The following is a 13,162-nucleotide window of genomic DNA, read 5'->3' as shown; positions in this document are numbered from 1 at the left end:
TAATTTCTTGGTTGAGAATTGGCTGAAAATGGTCTTATTGATCCTGATTGGTCATTCAAGACCATGTTGTTTTTTTCCAAGTGATATTCACAACAGTTTCTCAAACTGTCAAAGGATAACTCTGTGAACGTTTTCGAGGTCGACAGTGAAGCTGTTAAGCCAGGAGAACAGCAGTGATCTTGAACTGTCGTATATTGTATTGCATATGTGTAGGGTATACAACCACACAAGAGCACGGCTCAAAAAATTCTTCTCAGTTAGCCTCCATTTGAAGAGGAAAACATAATAAAGGAGGACAACTATTATATAACTATAACAGATTGGCTACTGTACCATTGGGCATTTGTGTCAAGTGGCATTGAAAATTCACGTTGCACTAGGGTCTTGAAAGAAGATACGAGTAACTCTGGGGGTCATGAAGGCACTTCAGGTGGTTCGTGAGATTTTAACATGGTTTCTGTAGGTACTACCAAATTTGATGCTGTGACAGGAACAGTCGTTTTTTTACGTTCAAAGTAAGAGACAATTAATTGGAATGTGAAGCAACTTAGTGTTAAATTGGATTATAGTGACTCCTTCAAAAAAACATTCTCTCTTTTCGGTTTTATGTGCAGCCTTATTAGAAACACAAGTTAGAAACACAGATGAGCCAGAAATAAAACAGGCAATGTTACATAATACATTTCCTGGAATTGCTAAATAAAATACTTTTAGATAATTCACTCAATATAGTTCCAAGGTTTAATAATTGATAATTGACCACAAAGAGCACAGCACACTATTTTGTCTTTTCTTTTTTTTTCTTTATCCAAAATGTTTTACCCTGGTTAAGGGTTACTTGGGTGAAAAATATTTCACAGGGAGTACACATTTGGAATGAAAGGTTGAGAACCACTGCACCAAGATAATAAATGTATAATTCAAACATTTGTTTTTCTTTACAACTGTATACTAATAAAATTACTAGTATGTTATTATATTTGACGTCTACATATTTCATTTACAAAAAAAAAACAAAAAAAACCATCTCATTAATCCCAATAGGAAACCATTTAAAAACGTCACGCTATGTTACATAGTTTTATAAATAGAAATGTGAAAGCAACACAAACTACACAACACAGCTGGACATTTTTCTTGTCTTATTTGCTCCAAAAAACTGTGTTCAAGTGCGCTTATGCTTTGGCTAGCAATTAAATAGTAAACATGACACATTAACAGATATTTATGGATTTGGACACAAAGAAGCAAAAACAAATCAAGCAAACCATGCCACTTAAGCCCCCTTCCCACTGAGGAGGAAATGTTTGCAAGTGTCCTCAAAGGTACGTGAAAATTCTGTTCTTACCAGCCTTTGTTTGTTCAATCCACTAAAAAAATCCACTTAATCCAGAAGGTTTGGATTAAGTTTTCAACCTTTAACAAACCCCAACGTGAATTCTCACTTGCTACCTTCGCCAACACCCGCAAACGTTTGTCCCTTAGTGGGATAGGAACCTAAGAAATCAACAAAAGAACAATGCAGTATCTCTCTAACTGTAGAAAACCCAATAAAAACACCAAAAAATTCCAAATGTAATCGTCAAAATCCCTTCTGCAAATCTCCGGGCACAATGACAGGAGATCCTGAAAAACAGTTCAGTTCTGATTGAGGAATTTGTTTACTACTTGACACTGAAGACTCATTGAGCGCATTGTTTGGAATAAACTTATTGCGATCCCTTAAGAAATAATGGGCCCCGGCTGGTACTCTGGAGCTGATCGAGTTGTGGTGAGCAGAAAGCTTTGTAACAATTCTTCCATGGAGTCCAGAGTCATTAAGGAAGAAAATGGTTTCATGATATTATTCAACCCTATTTAATGTGAAACCCATGCTGTTATATCTGATTGTTAGTATATAAATGGGAGCTCATTAAAGCCCAGGAAGATGTGGTTTTTCTCAGATCGCTAACAAGTAATGATTTGAGGTCCATTTTTTCCTCTTCTCTCTTAAGGAAGCACAAGAATCAAATTAAGAACAGGAATGTAAAAATAAGCTTCAGAGAGTGTGCCCCAACACACAAAGTTGAAGGCTAAAGGACTGTGGACTGAGGGGGGAATCGTTTCTCAAGCTCAACCACGACAGAGTTCATGTTTGGGTTTGGCTGAGGCGAAGGATCGACTTCTCCTTCTCCTCCCTCCACTCCTCCACCTCGCTCAGCAAAAACATCAGAGGAGTCAAGCAAGTCCACAGAATCAGAAGGCGGACGGTTCTTCATGACCTTTATGAGCGGGATCTGTTTCTGATCAATCTGGCTGAACATGTTGGCCACAGACTTCTCGATGTCTGCGATATTCTGGATATTTTTTAAGATGCCTTTCAGTTCTTTGCGGGGAGGTTCCGGTTCTACGGGCAGGGGTGGCGGCGTGGGTCGGAGAGACACAGGTCGCAGGGTAGGTGCCTCAGAAAACGAAGGGAGCACAAAGGTTGATGGTCTCAAGAGTGAGGGCGACAGATGTGGAGGGAGAGGTGGCGGAGGGGGAGGCGTTGGCAGAGGAGGACGGCCGGAGGGAGATGGAGTCAGAGGGGGAGGAGGAGGAGGAGGAGGAGGCGAAGCTGGGTGGGTGGGAGGTGAAGGAGTAGAGGGCGGAGATGGTGGGGAAGGTGCAGGAGCAGATGGGGGTGGTGGTGGTGGTGGAGTGGAAGGGGGATCGGGGATAATGTCCAAATGCACCTGAAGTCTGTCTTCCAGACTTTGTTTTTCTACCAGGCCAGCCCCGAAGCGTCTTAACACAGGCGGAGTTGGCTTGTGGTTCGGCGGGGGTGTACCTCCATCTATTTGGGTGACAATGATACTAGGGGGACACTCTCGAGGGTGGACGTTTGGAACACTAGGAGTAGAAATGCACCTGGGATGTTGAGGGGATTCCGGGAAAACAGAAAGTAGAATATCAGGGGACAGAGACGCTCGCAAGTCTTTGTTGAGCTTTTGTCTCATTTCCTGGATGGCCTGCTGCTCAAACTGTCTGGCCTGTTGTTTGACTGTCAGCTTAGGCTCAAGACTCGGGCTCGCCATTTGATCCGAATCCAACCCATGCTCAAATCCTGAATCCAGACCGGCATCTTTGCTCTCTTTGAATTCGGCCTTCAACAGCTCCAGTTCCCAATGCACAGGATCCATAACCACTTGCCTTCTCAAGGCGTCAAACATCTCTTTGCGATGCAACCTCGAGGGGAGAGTCCAGCTGTGGCCGCCCCCTGAACCCCTTCCGCTGTCACTTCCGCTGTACCCACTGAATCCTGTGTCACCTCCAGGCGAGCTCATCCTCAACCAGGCTTCTCGAAGACCTTTCCTGGAAGGGGAGAGGTGCCCGAGAAGGTCTCTCCTCCTCTGGCTTCGTCCAAGAGTCTCTGGGCTGCTCAAGGTTCCGTCCTCGTGGTAGATGGGATTTTTGATGGTCAGAGGGTTTTCATCTGACAGAAAGGTGATGCTGGACTCGGATTTGGGTAGTTTGTTGAGCACCCCTCCGTTTGCGACACACTGCCGGTGGGCGGCGATGGCTCGGGTGGCGAAATCGGAGATCAGGCGCTGGCGATCGCTTTCATCCAAACTTCCGGCACTGCGACCAGAACGGCTGGCGCAATGACGCGGGGGAGGAAAAAGTAGAAATGACAGATGGAATGACATGAAGGAATATGTCTGTGCTGGATTCTAAGTAATCCAGTTCAGGGTAAACAACAAAAGTTGAATCGTGGTAAATAGACTCTCCTTGATTGTTGAAGATCACTATTTGTCTCCTTACAGCAATGTCCTGACACGTCCCCCACAAAAGAGTTACTTGCTCTGCGGGATGAGTGGCCACTAATAAGCCAATTTTCCTCCAGACGGGTGAACAATCAGTTGGTCGGCATGCAAAGCAGTCATTCACCAGTGCTATCAACAAAAACTTTCACATGAGCAAGAACTGGGGACACAACCACCACAGATAAATAGGACTTAAACTTTTTACGGTAATGGTGAACTGTCTTCAACAAGCAAGAAGAGTCAAGGTGCCTTGACTTAACTTTTGGGAATGTTGCAAAGGGTAATGTCTAAGAAGTTGCTAAAATAATATGGATGAATATTAATGTCAAGTGTTTGAAAGGAGTGGGCTTCTATGAGGCTGTATAATCAAATCAGGATTATTCACCCTTGGTGGACATCTCAACTCTGGAAGTCACAATGGGAAGTAGGTAGGGTATAAAACTCAATGTTGGACTAACGTCATGGCTAATGGATGAAGACTGCAAACAGTCGGCTGAAAGTAGTGCGCTAAAAAAGAAGCTACTGTATCACAACTACCAATGACAGCAGGAAAGGATCAATTGTCTTTGCCGTGATCTGAGAGTTTGCAGATTTCCTCTTTACAAACGGCCGATTTAATGCACTCCCCGCTTTTTGCTGAATCACTTCTCAGAGGGCAAAAAAAAAAAAAAAAACTCTGCAAACTTTCAAAGCGCCGGCTTCAACCTTGAAAGGTTCATTGAACCGTACGCTACCCGTTTCCACCGTACAAGCTTTTACGCAGCGTACAAACCGATCTGAAATGTACAAGCTAAGGCAGGAAGAGAACACTTTGAACATTCTACTCACTTTTGGCTGTCGGTTTTGCAGAAGGGCAGGAAGATGAAGAGATGAATTATGTTTAACATTCAGTACAAGAGGTTTATGAAATACAATAAATTGATTCAGGAACAGGAGTTATCCTGGAAATGGTTGAGTTTAATGCACTTGTACAACACAATGATCAAATGGAAGTCGGCTGGATTCAGATTTTCGTCAGTATTCTGACTTCTCAAAACTCTCACTTCCCACTTTATTTTCACAATACTCACTTAGGAGTCAGAGTTTGACTTTAAGGATAGAATTTTTCTTTATTCTCAGAATTGGGAGTTTGAAAGTGATAATCCTGGCATCTCTGATATTCGACTTAATTCGGAAATCTGACAAGTGAGAATTCTTACTTTGCTCTCAAAATTCTCACTTTAAAGTCAGAATTCTGATCTTATTCGGTTTAATGAACTCTGAAAATAGTCTGAATTCTCCTTTTAACTTCAGATTTCTGACTAGTCAGAATTATTTGAATTTATTCTCTCAATGCTCCAACCAAGTGAGAATTCTGAGAATAAAGTTGGAATTCTCCCCTTAAAGCCAGAATTCTGAAATTGAAGTCAGACTTCTGACATAAAAGTGACAATCCTGCCAACCTTTCTTTCGTCACTAGCCCAATCCTCTTCCTTATGTTTGTCCTTTGAGCAAGGAGAGAACAAATGCTAAAACCAATGCCTCCTTTTAGAGTAGCAAAATGAACAAGAATGTTGTGATTACTCTAATTTTTTGGCATTTGCAATACGTGTTTTCTAACCATGACATAGCTATCTGTACTATCTAGCTAGCACCGAGGTAAGCCAGGAGTGTTTCTCTGCTCAACATCCAAGTTTGATGACTCCTCTTGTGCTAACATGGTGTTAAAGGCCAACGGTCCAGAAACAATAAAATCGGGCCTTAGTGACTGCTTGCTTAAGTTTAATATAACGCTCATTAGCTGGCTGCCAGTTTCCTCATGTACATGTACAGTATGACTCGAGGTTTTTGATGACGTCTGTGACGTGCGAGGTTTATTCCAGACTTATACTATGGCCCCCGTTTGTTTCTCGTCTAAGTTCTCGGGGTGCTTCCTAGCGAGCGTCGACAGGCCTTTTCCGTCTTTGTATGTTTCTTAGAAGGTTGAAGGTTCAATGAGATTTCATTGTCTTGACCTGTGTAGGTGCGATGCCAATAACGAAACCTGGTAACCTTGTGACCGTTCCCTTTAAACTCAACTTGACTAAGCAGTGATTCATGCACAACTCTAATGAAGACACTGCAGAGAAATGCTGATTTTTTTGATTGGATTTTCATTTTTAGTCAACGAATGTAACTGAGGGTATCTGTCTTGTCCAAATTCATTCTATCAAGTCTTTCTGAAATGTTACTGTTTTTGGCACGATAATCACATTTGATGGTGTTCCAACACTAAATACCAACATTCTTAAAGGGCCCGTATCACAAACGTCCCCGCCTGTTGCCTGAAGGGGGCTAGGATAGGCACCAGCCAGCCAGGGACTCTAGTGAGAATAAGCGGCTATGGAAAATGGATGGATGGATAATCTTATTGAGAGTCGCAATTGAAGGGGCGCAAGATGTTTTTTTTTTTCTTTCCGAGTTGGGACCTTTGTAAAATATAGTTGAGAAGCACTGCATATATGTAACCCTGGAAAGCTTAAATTACCACACTTTAATTTTAAAACATTATCCAAAGGGAATTGAAGCAACACCGCTGAAAGCAAAACATATCCAAACAAGGGCTAGGAGCAACTCAAAAAAAAAAAAAAAAAGGCGACTGAGCTGTTCTGATAATGGACCTCAATTACAGATGCATAAAGTTTTTCACTTGGCCTGGTTTTATTCTTTGATAAAGAAGAAGCTGTTTGTACTCTGCGAGATGGCAGCCTCGCTGAACTCATTGATGTTACACAAAATACCAACATGCTCGCTTTGCAAACAAAAACACAGCCACAAATACTCTGCGTCTTATCAGCGGAACTAATGATCGCCCGTGGCGGTCGCCTTTCTAAATTATTAGCTGTATTTATTTCAATTATCTCATTCGATGTTCGTTTTTTTTTCAAGTTGTGGCCGCCTGCGTGAAATGCCACGCTGCCTTTGATGGAGCGCGCCCCATCACGCACACGCATGGCTCTCATGTTGTTGGCGGCACGGGAAAACAGACGGCAGAGCGCCGATGCGTGGAATGCTGATAAGACCTTCCTCGCAACTTCATCTTTTGTGCCGGGGAAAAGAAATTTCAAATAACTACCTCGGCGCCTTGAGTGCGGCGGCTTGTTAAAACCTGCGGATGGAAATTAATAAGGCATCGCTGCATGCGCCCGCTGTTTGAATCTCGTCTAACCAGTTGAAACTGAGGAAAGTGTCAAGATGATATTAAACACGGGGCACTTCGGGGATATCGCGGGAGCTACAGCAAATTGTGAGCATATCATTAAAGGTGGAAAACTGGGTTGTAATGTCACATGAAAAATATAGATACACAAAGGTAACTTTGTGGTGACTGGAGGACCTGAAGTATATCTCAAGTCTTGCTTGCTTTCTTAACATTGAAGTGGAATTTTTTATGTTACATTTTCGTGCAACACCTTTTAAAATCATTATCAGTGTTCCCTTGTTCATCGCAGGGGTTACGTCCCCGAAGTAGGGAGAGAAAATTTACTTTTGCTTTCGTTCTTTTTTTGTTTCTTTTGTTAAATAAACAGAGGCATGAAATCGATATGATTTTTTTTATTCTGGTCCGACTCAGGCGGAAAAATGTAAAAATAGCGAGGTAAACCTGCAATAGATATGATCATAAATTAAAATCCATGAAATAGTTATTTTTTTCTAAAACAAATAAAAATGGTGTTTTTTGAGTGGTCTGGTTTAAAAGTGAGAACAATCGCATGGATAATAGTGACGTGAATCAGCATTTGAAAATGTTAATGTTCAAACGGAGCATCATGACACAGTGGCTTACAAGTACTGTAGCCAAGCCAAGGCCTTGTTTTTGATGAACATTTAGGTTCACTATGTTAGCTTGTATTCCTTTTGTAAATTTTGCAAATTCATTGTTTGTCGGCTCCGTCGGTCCGTCGGGTCCTCGTTTTATTTTACCATGTTTCCGTAGTCACTTGTGTGCATTTTACACATTTTTGCTAGTCCGTCGTTGGGTGTCAATCAGCAAAGTGGGCATCCGCTCGGGCATCCCAACAGAAGCCCACCTCTGCCAGTGAGCGACTAATAAATTGACGGACAAAAACCCACTTTCCGTCACTGCTTAGTTCATCTTTTTTTCTTAGTTTCTCGTCGTTTGTCGGCAAAACGGGCATCCGTGATTGCCTGACCGCCTGCCCTTCAGTGGTGATGTACTGCACACCTCTCCTTGTAAAACAAAATATCATGCCACCATCTAGTGGTCAATTTTAAAATTACACTTAAACATAAAAGAACTAAATATAGATGGGAAAACAACTAAAACATAATCTGTGAAAACCCTTGCCCACACTTACATGCCGTTGTCACCCAGCTCTTCGTACAAATTGTTGGCGGTCCCAGCTCCAGGTTTGCCACTTGGCAGCGCCATCTGAATGCGGGCGGTCTTGGCACACTCTTCCTGCCGTCTGCAGACAAAGTGTGTCGGAGAGCCTTAGGTGGGCTTAAAAAGGGCCAGTAAATTCCTAACTACTACCAATGATTTAAATCATATGCTAGGGGAAAAAAAAAAAAAAAAAACACTATTGGGGCTTTCGGCATGGACGGTTTTATTTACAGACGCCGAGATGTTCAGTTCTACTTGCCTCATTACAAGACAGAACTTGATACAAACTAGAGCATGAAATATGTTTCAAACAAAATGTTGACTAGTGTTTTTATCATAACCGTATGACTGTACTCACTCTTTAAATCTTTCGATGAAGGGTTCAGTGGAGAAGCATGGAGAGAGCAAAAGGAGAGCGATATAAACACGTTAGTGACTCTTTAAAGCGTCAGTCATAAAAACACCTAGCAGCAAAGCTTACCGTTATTATAAAGCAATTGTAGAGAGCATAAAGGAATTCATGCTAATGGAACCGATGAAGAAGCAGAGGTCCAAAACTATGCTAACATCAAAGATAACCTCCCTTGGCCTGTCAATGGGTTTTCACATTATGTCAACATTTTTTTTTTTTAGACAGATATATTAATATGGTTAATTTGTTTTTAAATATACATTGTTTAATTCACTTTTGTAAGAGTGCTCTTCTTTGTATGTGCTGCTGCTATCTTCATGAAGTACCTGTTTGAAGCGTTTTAATTAGGGTTAAATTAGGGTTTAATTAGGGTTTATGCTAGGTTCTGTTAACTACATAATGGTGTTTTTCATAATGGTGTTAATTGGTGTTTCACATTACATATTAGCATAAAGTTAGAGGACTTCTTAAGCAAATTAAAATGCTTTAGTTTAATATTTTGGTATTTACATATGCAGTGTTTTATTCACTTCTGTTTGAGGGGTGTTTTACCAGCAAAACCTCTGCTGGAAAAGAATGCGAGTTGGAGACTCTTGTTTCATCGGTGAAACAAAGTCTCACATTTCATAACAATGAGAAGTTTAAATGTGCTTTCAGTAGGGTGTGTTCTTAAGGGCTAAACTATATAAAACATATTTTTATTCAAGTAGAATGTTTTGTGTGTGATAAATGGGGGTTCATGTAGGTAGGTAGATATGGCGTTCCACTGGGTTCTTCATGAGGGCATTTACAATTCCCATTAGGCTTGGTTTCATTTGGTAATACAAATCACATACAGTAAAGTGTTATACAGATTAATTCATAAATTTACAAATATTAAGTAACGGGCACGTACTGCCTGTAGGTGATGATAACGACAAGTATGGCGGGCACGCAGCAGATGATGATGATGACCGCCAGGGCCAACAGCGCCCCCTCCGTGTAGCCAACAGTCTGCACAGCCTTCTTCACGTTGGTAACCACTTCTGGGGTTCGGACTTCCAGAATGCGCCCGCCAGGGGGCATGAAGGGCTGGAACTCTTTGTTGATATCAAGGAGTTTTCCATCAAGAAACCTTGGCAAATACATTTCAAATGCTCATTTAGAAGCGACCCCAACATCGTGTGAGCATCTCTCTGCATAATTCTTACTTGTGGAGCTCCTGTCTTGAGACAGCTCTATTTGTCAGCGGGTCGATGGCATAAATCATTAGGTCCGATTTGGTGTAGTCCTCTTGTTCCAGTCCATCGCCATGGCGATGAGGACCGATAGTTTCCACGAACACCTTAGCTCCTGGAATCTGATCCTGAACGTAGCGCTCCAAAATACTGATGGGGGAAAATAGACCTCCTTGGTTAAACACAGGCGACATGTTTAGGAGAATTAAGTGGCACGCACCCACGCACATGCACCTTCTTTTTCTTTTTTTCAACTTATTTAGAATCCTGACAGCAAGGGCACACCGCCTGCTATGCAGCATTGATTCCTGTCCCCGCGCAACACATGCTCACAGCAGGGAAGGTGTGTTTCTCTGTCTGTGTGTACTGCACTAAAAAATATCATTATCAAACTCCTGTCAGGCTTTGAGAAAGTACCTGGCAAAAATATATCACAAGCACAAATGTTGTGTTGTGTATTGACTAATACACTACCAGCCCTATAGGATCTAAATGAATCCTGATGTCTATTGCCATCAATGGCACTGAAGGAGTTCATTATTCGTGAAAGAAATGCATCGGATTGGGCTGAGCTGCCACCATGGAGTTGATGAGATGCATTTGAGTATGTAACACTTCAAGTAGCACAGTGTGTGTGTGTTGATGAAGTTGATGGAGAAAGGACTCCAATAACTACACACATCGCTTATATAAATAAAAAAAATAAATAGCAATCACAAACCATCCTTTAAACTGAACAATAGTCATTACCTGAGTAGTTTGTCTTTGTTTTTGTCCACATGCGTTGGTGGAACGTTTGATACAACCACCTGCATGTCCAGCTGGTTAACCACTGACACCTTCACATGACAAAATGCAAATGAGATTCATTGCTATCTTTAGTAGTAGTCCATCTTAACATCCAATTAAAAACAAATCCTTAGATATGGTGATAATATTGAGGTAGCAAAGTTATTTTCAGGAGCTGCTATTCTATTATAAGATACTAATATGAGTACCGCATTTTCCGCACTATAAGGCGCACCCTCAATTAATGACATTTTAAAACTTTTTCAATCACAATATAGTAATACTCAAAGTAATAACAATAATAACTCATATAATAACTCTAAACTCTCAATAGCATAATAACTCAATGTCTATATGAGCAACCTTGTTCAACTGTAAACACACAAAAGAAACAGGTAAAGCTTACTTTATCAGTTCGTTCCCCATCTACCAATCCCAATCTCAGTATTGATCCATATATAAGGCGCACCTGATTATAAGGCGTACCATCAGCATTTAAAAAAAATAAGGCTTTTAGATGTGCCTTATAGTGCGGAAAATACGGTAATAACAGTGCATAAACACACTCAGTTTGACCCTCCAGTTTACTATAGAGCAGTGCTTCTCCATTATATTTTGCCAAGCCCACCCAAGGCAGAAAAAAACTTTTCGCGCCCCCCAACTTGAATATTATAAATAAGAATATTATCTATAAAAATTGTATAAGTATACCTAAATCTGTATCCCTTTTAACATGAACAAAAAAAGCAATATAAATCAACTATCAACAACTGTTAATTATTTTTACAATGTTTATACAGGTTAAAGCTTAGTCTAAAACTGAAAAAAAACAAGTGCATAAAAGTGCCTGAAATTTAAAAAAAAAAAAAAAAAAAGAAAATTCTTACTTTATTGCAACCACACTTCACGTGACAAAAGCATAGCCTTTAACCCTGGGGTCATCCGTGCCCCCCCCCCCCCCCCCCCCCCCCGGCATCAACTCGTGCCCCCCATGGGGGCCCGCCCCACTATTTGAGAAGCGCTGCTATAGAGTGAACATGAAACTTCAAAAAGCTATTGTGGCTGACCGTCACAATTTGGGGTAAAACGGAGTCTTTCAAATATCTTCAAAAACACTTGTCACCTTCATGCCACCTCCTCATCTTAGTAAGTGTAGAAATACACGCGCTATTTTTGACTGTATTTGGAGCGGAATGGGTTTGATGCAAATTTGCGACAATCTGTGTGAAGGGGTTCAAACGAGCACCGATACTTACCACTATTTCTGCCTTGCTGCTGTGTCCTCGCCCAAAGTCGTCGGTGGCAACCACCTCAAATCTGAAATAGGACCGTCGCATGTTGCGGTACATGATGGCCGTTTTGACCACGCCGCTGAGCGGCTCAATGACAAAGCCGTCTTTGCTCTCCTTGGAGTCTTTCCCGGCCAAGGGGGCGTTGATGAGGCGGTACGTCATGGAGCTGTAGTTGCCAGTGTCTTTGTCCAGGGCCTGCAAGATCATCAACACTTCAATAAGCAATGTTAACATCATCACCACCAGCGTCAATATGATGATCATTTTCCTTTTTGGAATTTAATTAAGCACATTGTGGTTATTGTAGACTGGATCAAACAATTCTGCAGTCTGAGTGTCAACACGAAGAGACGGATGGAGCACAAAGGAGGCTGTAGGAGCAGCCTGAGAGATTTTTTCTCAAAAGAATATGTTTAATCTGGCAAGATTTAGGAGACCCCCACGGTACAGCTATAACTGGCCGAGAGTCATGTTTTATAGACGAAATGAAAAAAAAGAGCCAGGATTTCTTTTCAGTGCAAGAGCCCAGGCTCAAAAAGATGGCCTTAAATCTGTTGACCGTCTTATCCCACGGTATAGCCCACTTTCATGACACAATGTTGAAAAGCCATAGAAGCAGTCGCCAAAATCCAGCATACAAGATTCAAAGCTCCAAAATATTTTTTTCATCCATACAGTACACAGAGGTGAAATATAAAAACATCAGTTTAAAAGGCAGAGATGGAGATGAATAAGTACTTGGTGTTCGATTTCTGTACTCTTACAACCATAAAATTACATCTGATAGCTAAATTATTTCTCATGTACGATTAATACTTTTTAACTTACTGTTTACTTAAATGATATTACGTGTATTAACAACAAATCACAGTTCAGCTTATGTCACATGACCAGTGGGTGACCCGTGATTGGTCGTTACCTGAACCTTAAGCGCAGGTGATATCATTTTCAGTTGACAGCAAGTAGGTTATTATTGTATGTGAAAAATAATTTAGTTATATAAGGAATTATAGACAATCTAACCCTTTACAACTAAAAATGGCAAAATAAATGTTAAATTTCGAAACAATGGGTATTGTTTTTGGATTAATATTTTCCACTGTATTTTAAGGAATCAAACGTTTAAATAAATGTTTGTTGGGTTTATTTCCTACTTTAACATCATATTTGTACAAAGGGATTGAAAGATAATTGAGATTTTATTTTTGGGCTATATTACCCAGCCCTACTTTGCCTTTAAGAAAGCAGTCAATTTTTTTTAAGCAAAAGGATCTCCTTACGCTTGTCTTTTGTGACTTGTT

General features: G+C 41.0%; 1 protein-coding gene and 1 long non-coding RNA gene across 2 annotated transcripts in view; one reads left to right on the top strand and one right to left on the bottom strand.

Annotated features, from left to right (window-relative positions):
• Window positions 1–13,162, top strand: part of LOC148409382 (uncharacterized) — a 188,495-nt gene that overhangs the window by 3,123 nt on the left and 172,210 nt on the right. The gene's annotated exons all lie outside the window — the stretch shown is intronic.
• The window catches only part of LOC148409383 (protocadherin-15-like), a 101,870-nt gene continuing 89,276 nt past the window's right edge, over window positions 569–13,162 (bottom strand). The window contains exons 29-34 of the mRNA XM_088439093.1: window positions 11,826–12,056; window positions 10,531–10,619; window positions 9,754–9,930; window positions 9,459–9,677; window positions 8,123–8,233; window positions 569–3,615 (exon numbers count right to left, since the gene is read on the bottom strand). Coding sequence (XP_088295219.1) covers window positions 2,073–3,615; window positions 8,123–8,233; window positions 9,459–9,677; window positions 9,754–9,930; window positions 10,531–10,619; window positions 11,826–12,056 — 2,370 coding nt within the window. The 3' untranslated portion in view covers window positions 569–2,072. The remainder of the gene's footprint in view (window positions 3,616–8,122; window positions 8,234–9,458; window positions 9,678–9,753; window positions 9,931–10,530; window positions 10,620–11,825; window positions 12,057–13,162) is intronic.

This window comes from Hippichthys cyanospilos, chromosome 17 (assembly GCF_059441005.1).
Source record: "Hippichthys cyanospilos isolate Australia breed blue-spotted pipefish chromosome 17, RoL_Hcya_1.0, whole genome shotgun sequence".
NCBI lineage: Eukaryota > Metazoa > Chordata > Actinopteri > Syngnathiformes > Syngnathidae > Hippichthys > Hippichthys cyanospilos.
Note: the sequence above shows the minus strand (reverse complement) of the source record. Positions and strands in the feature narration are given on the sequence as shown.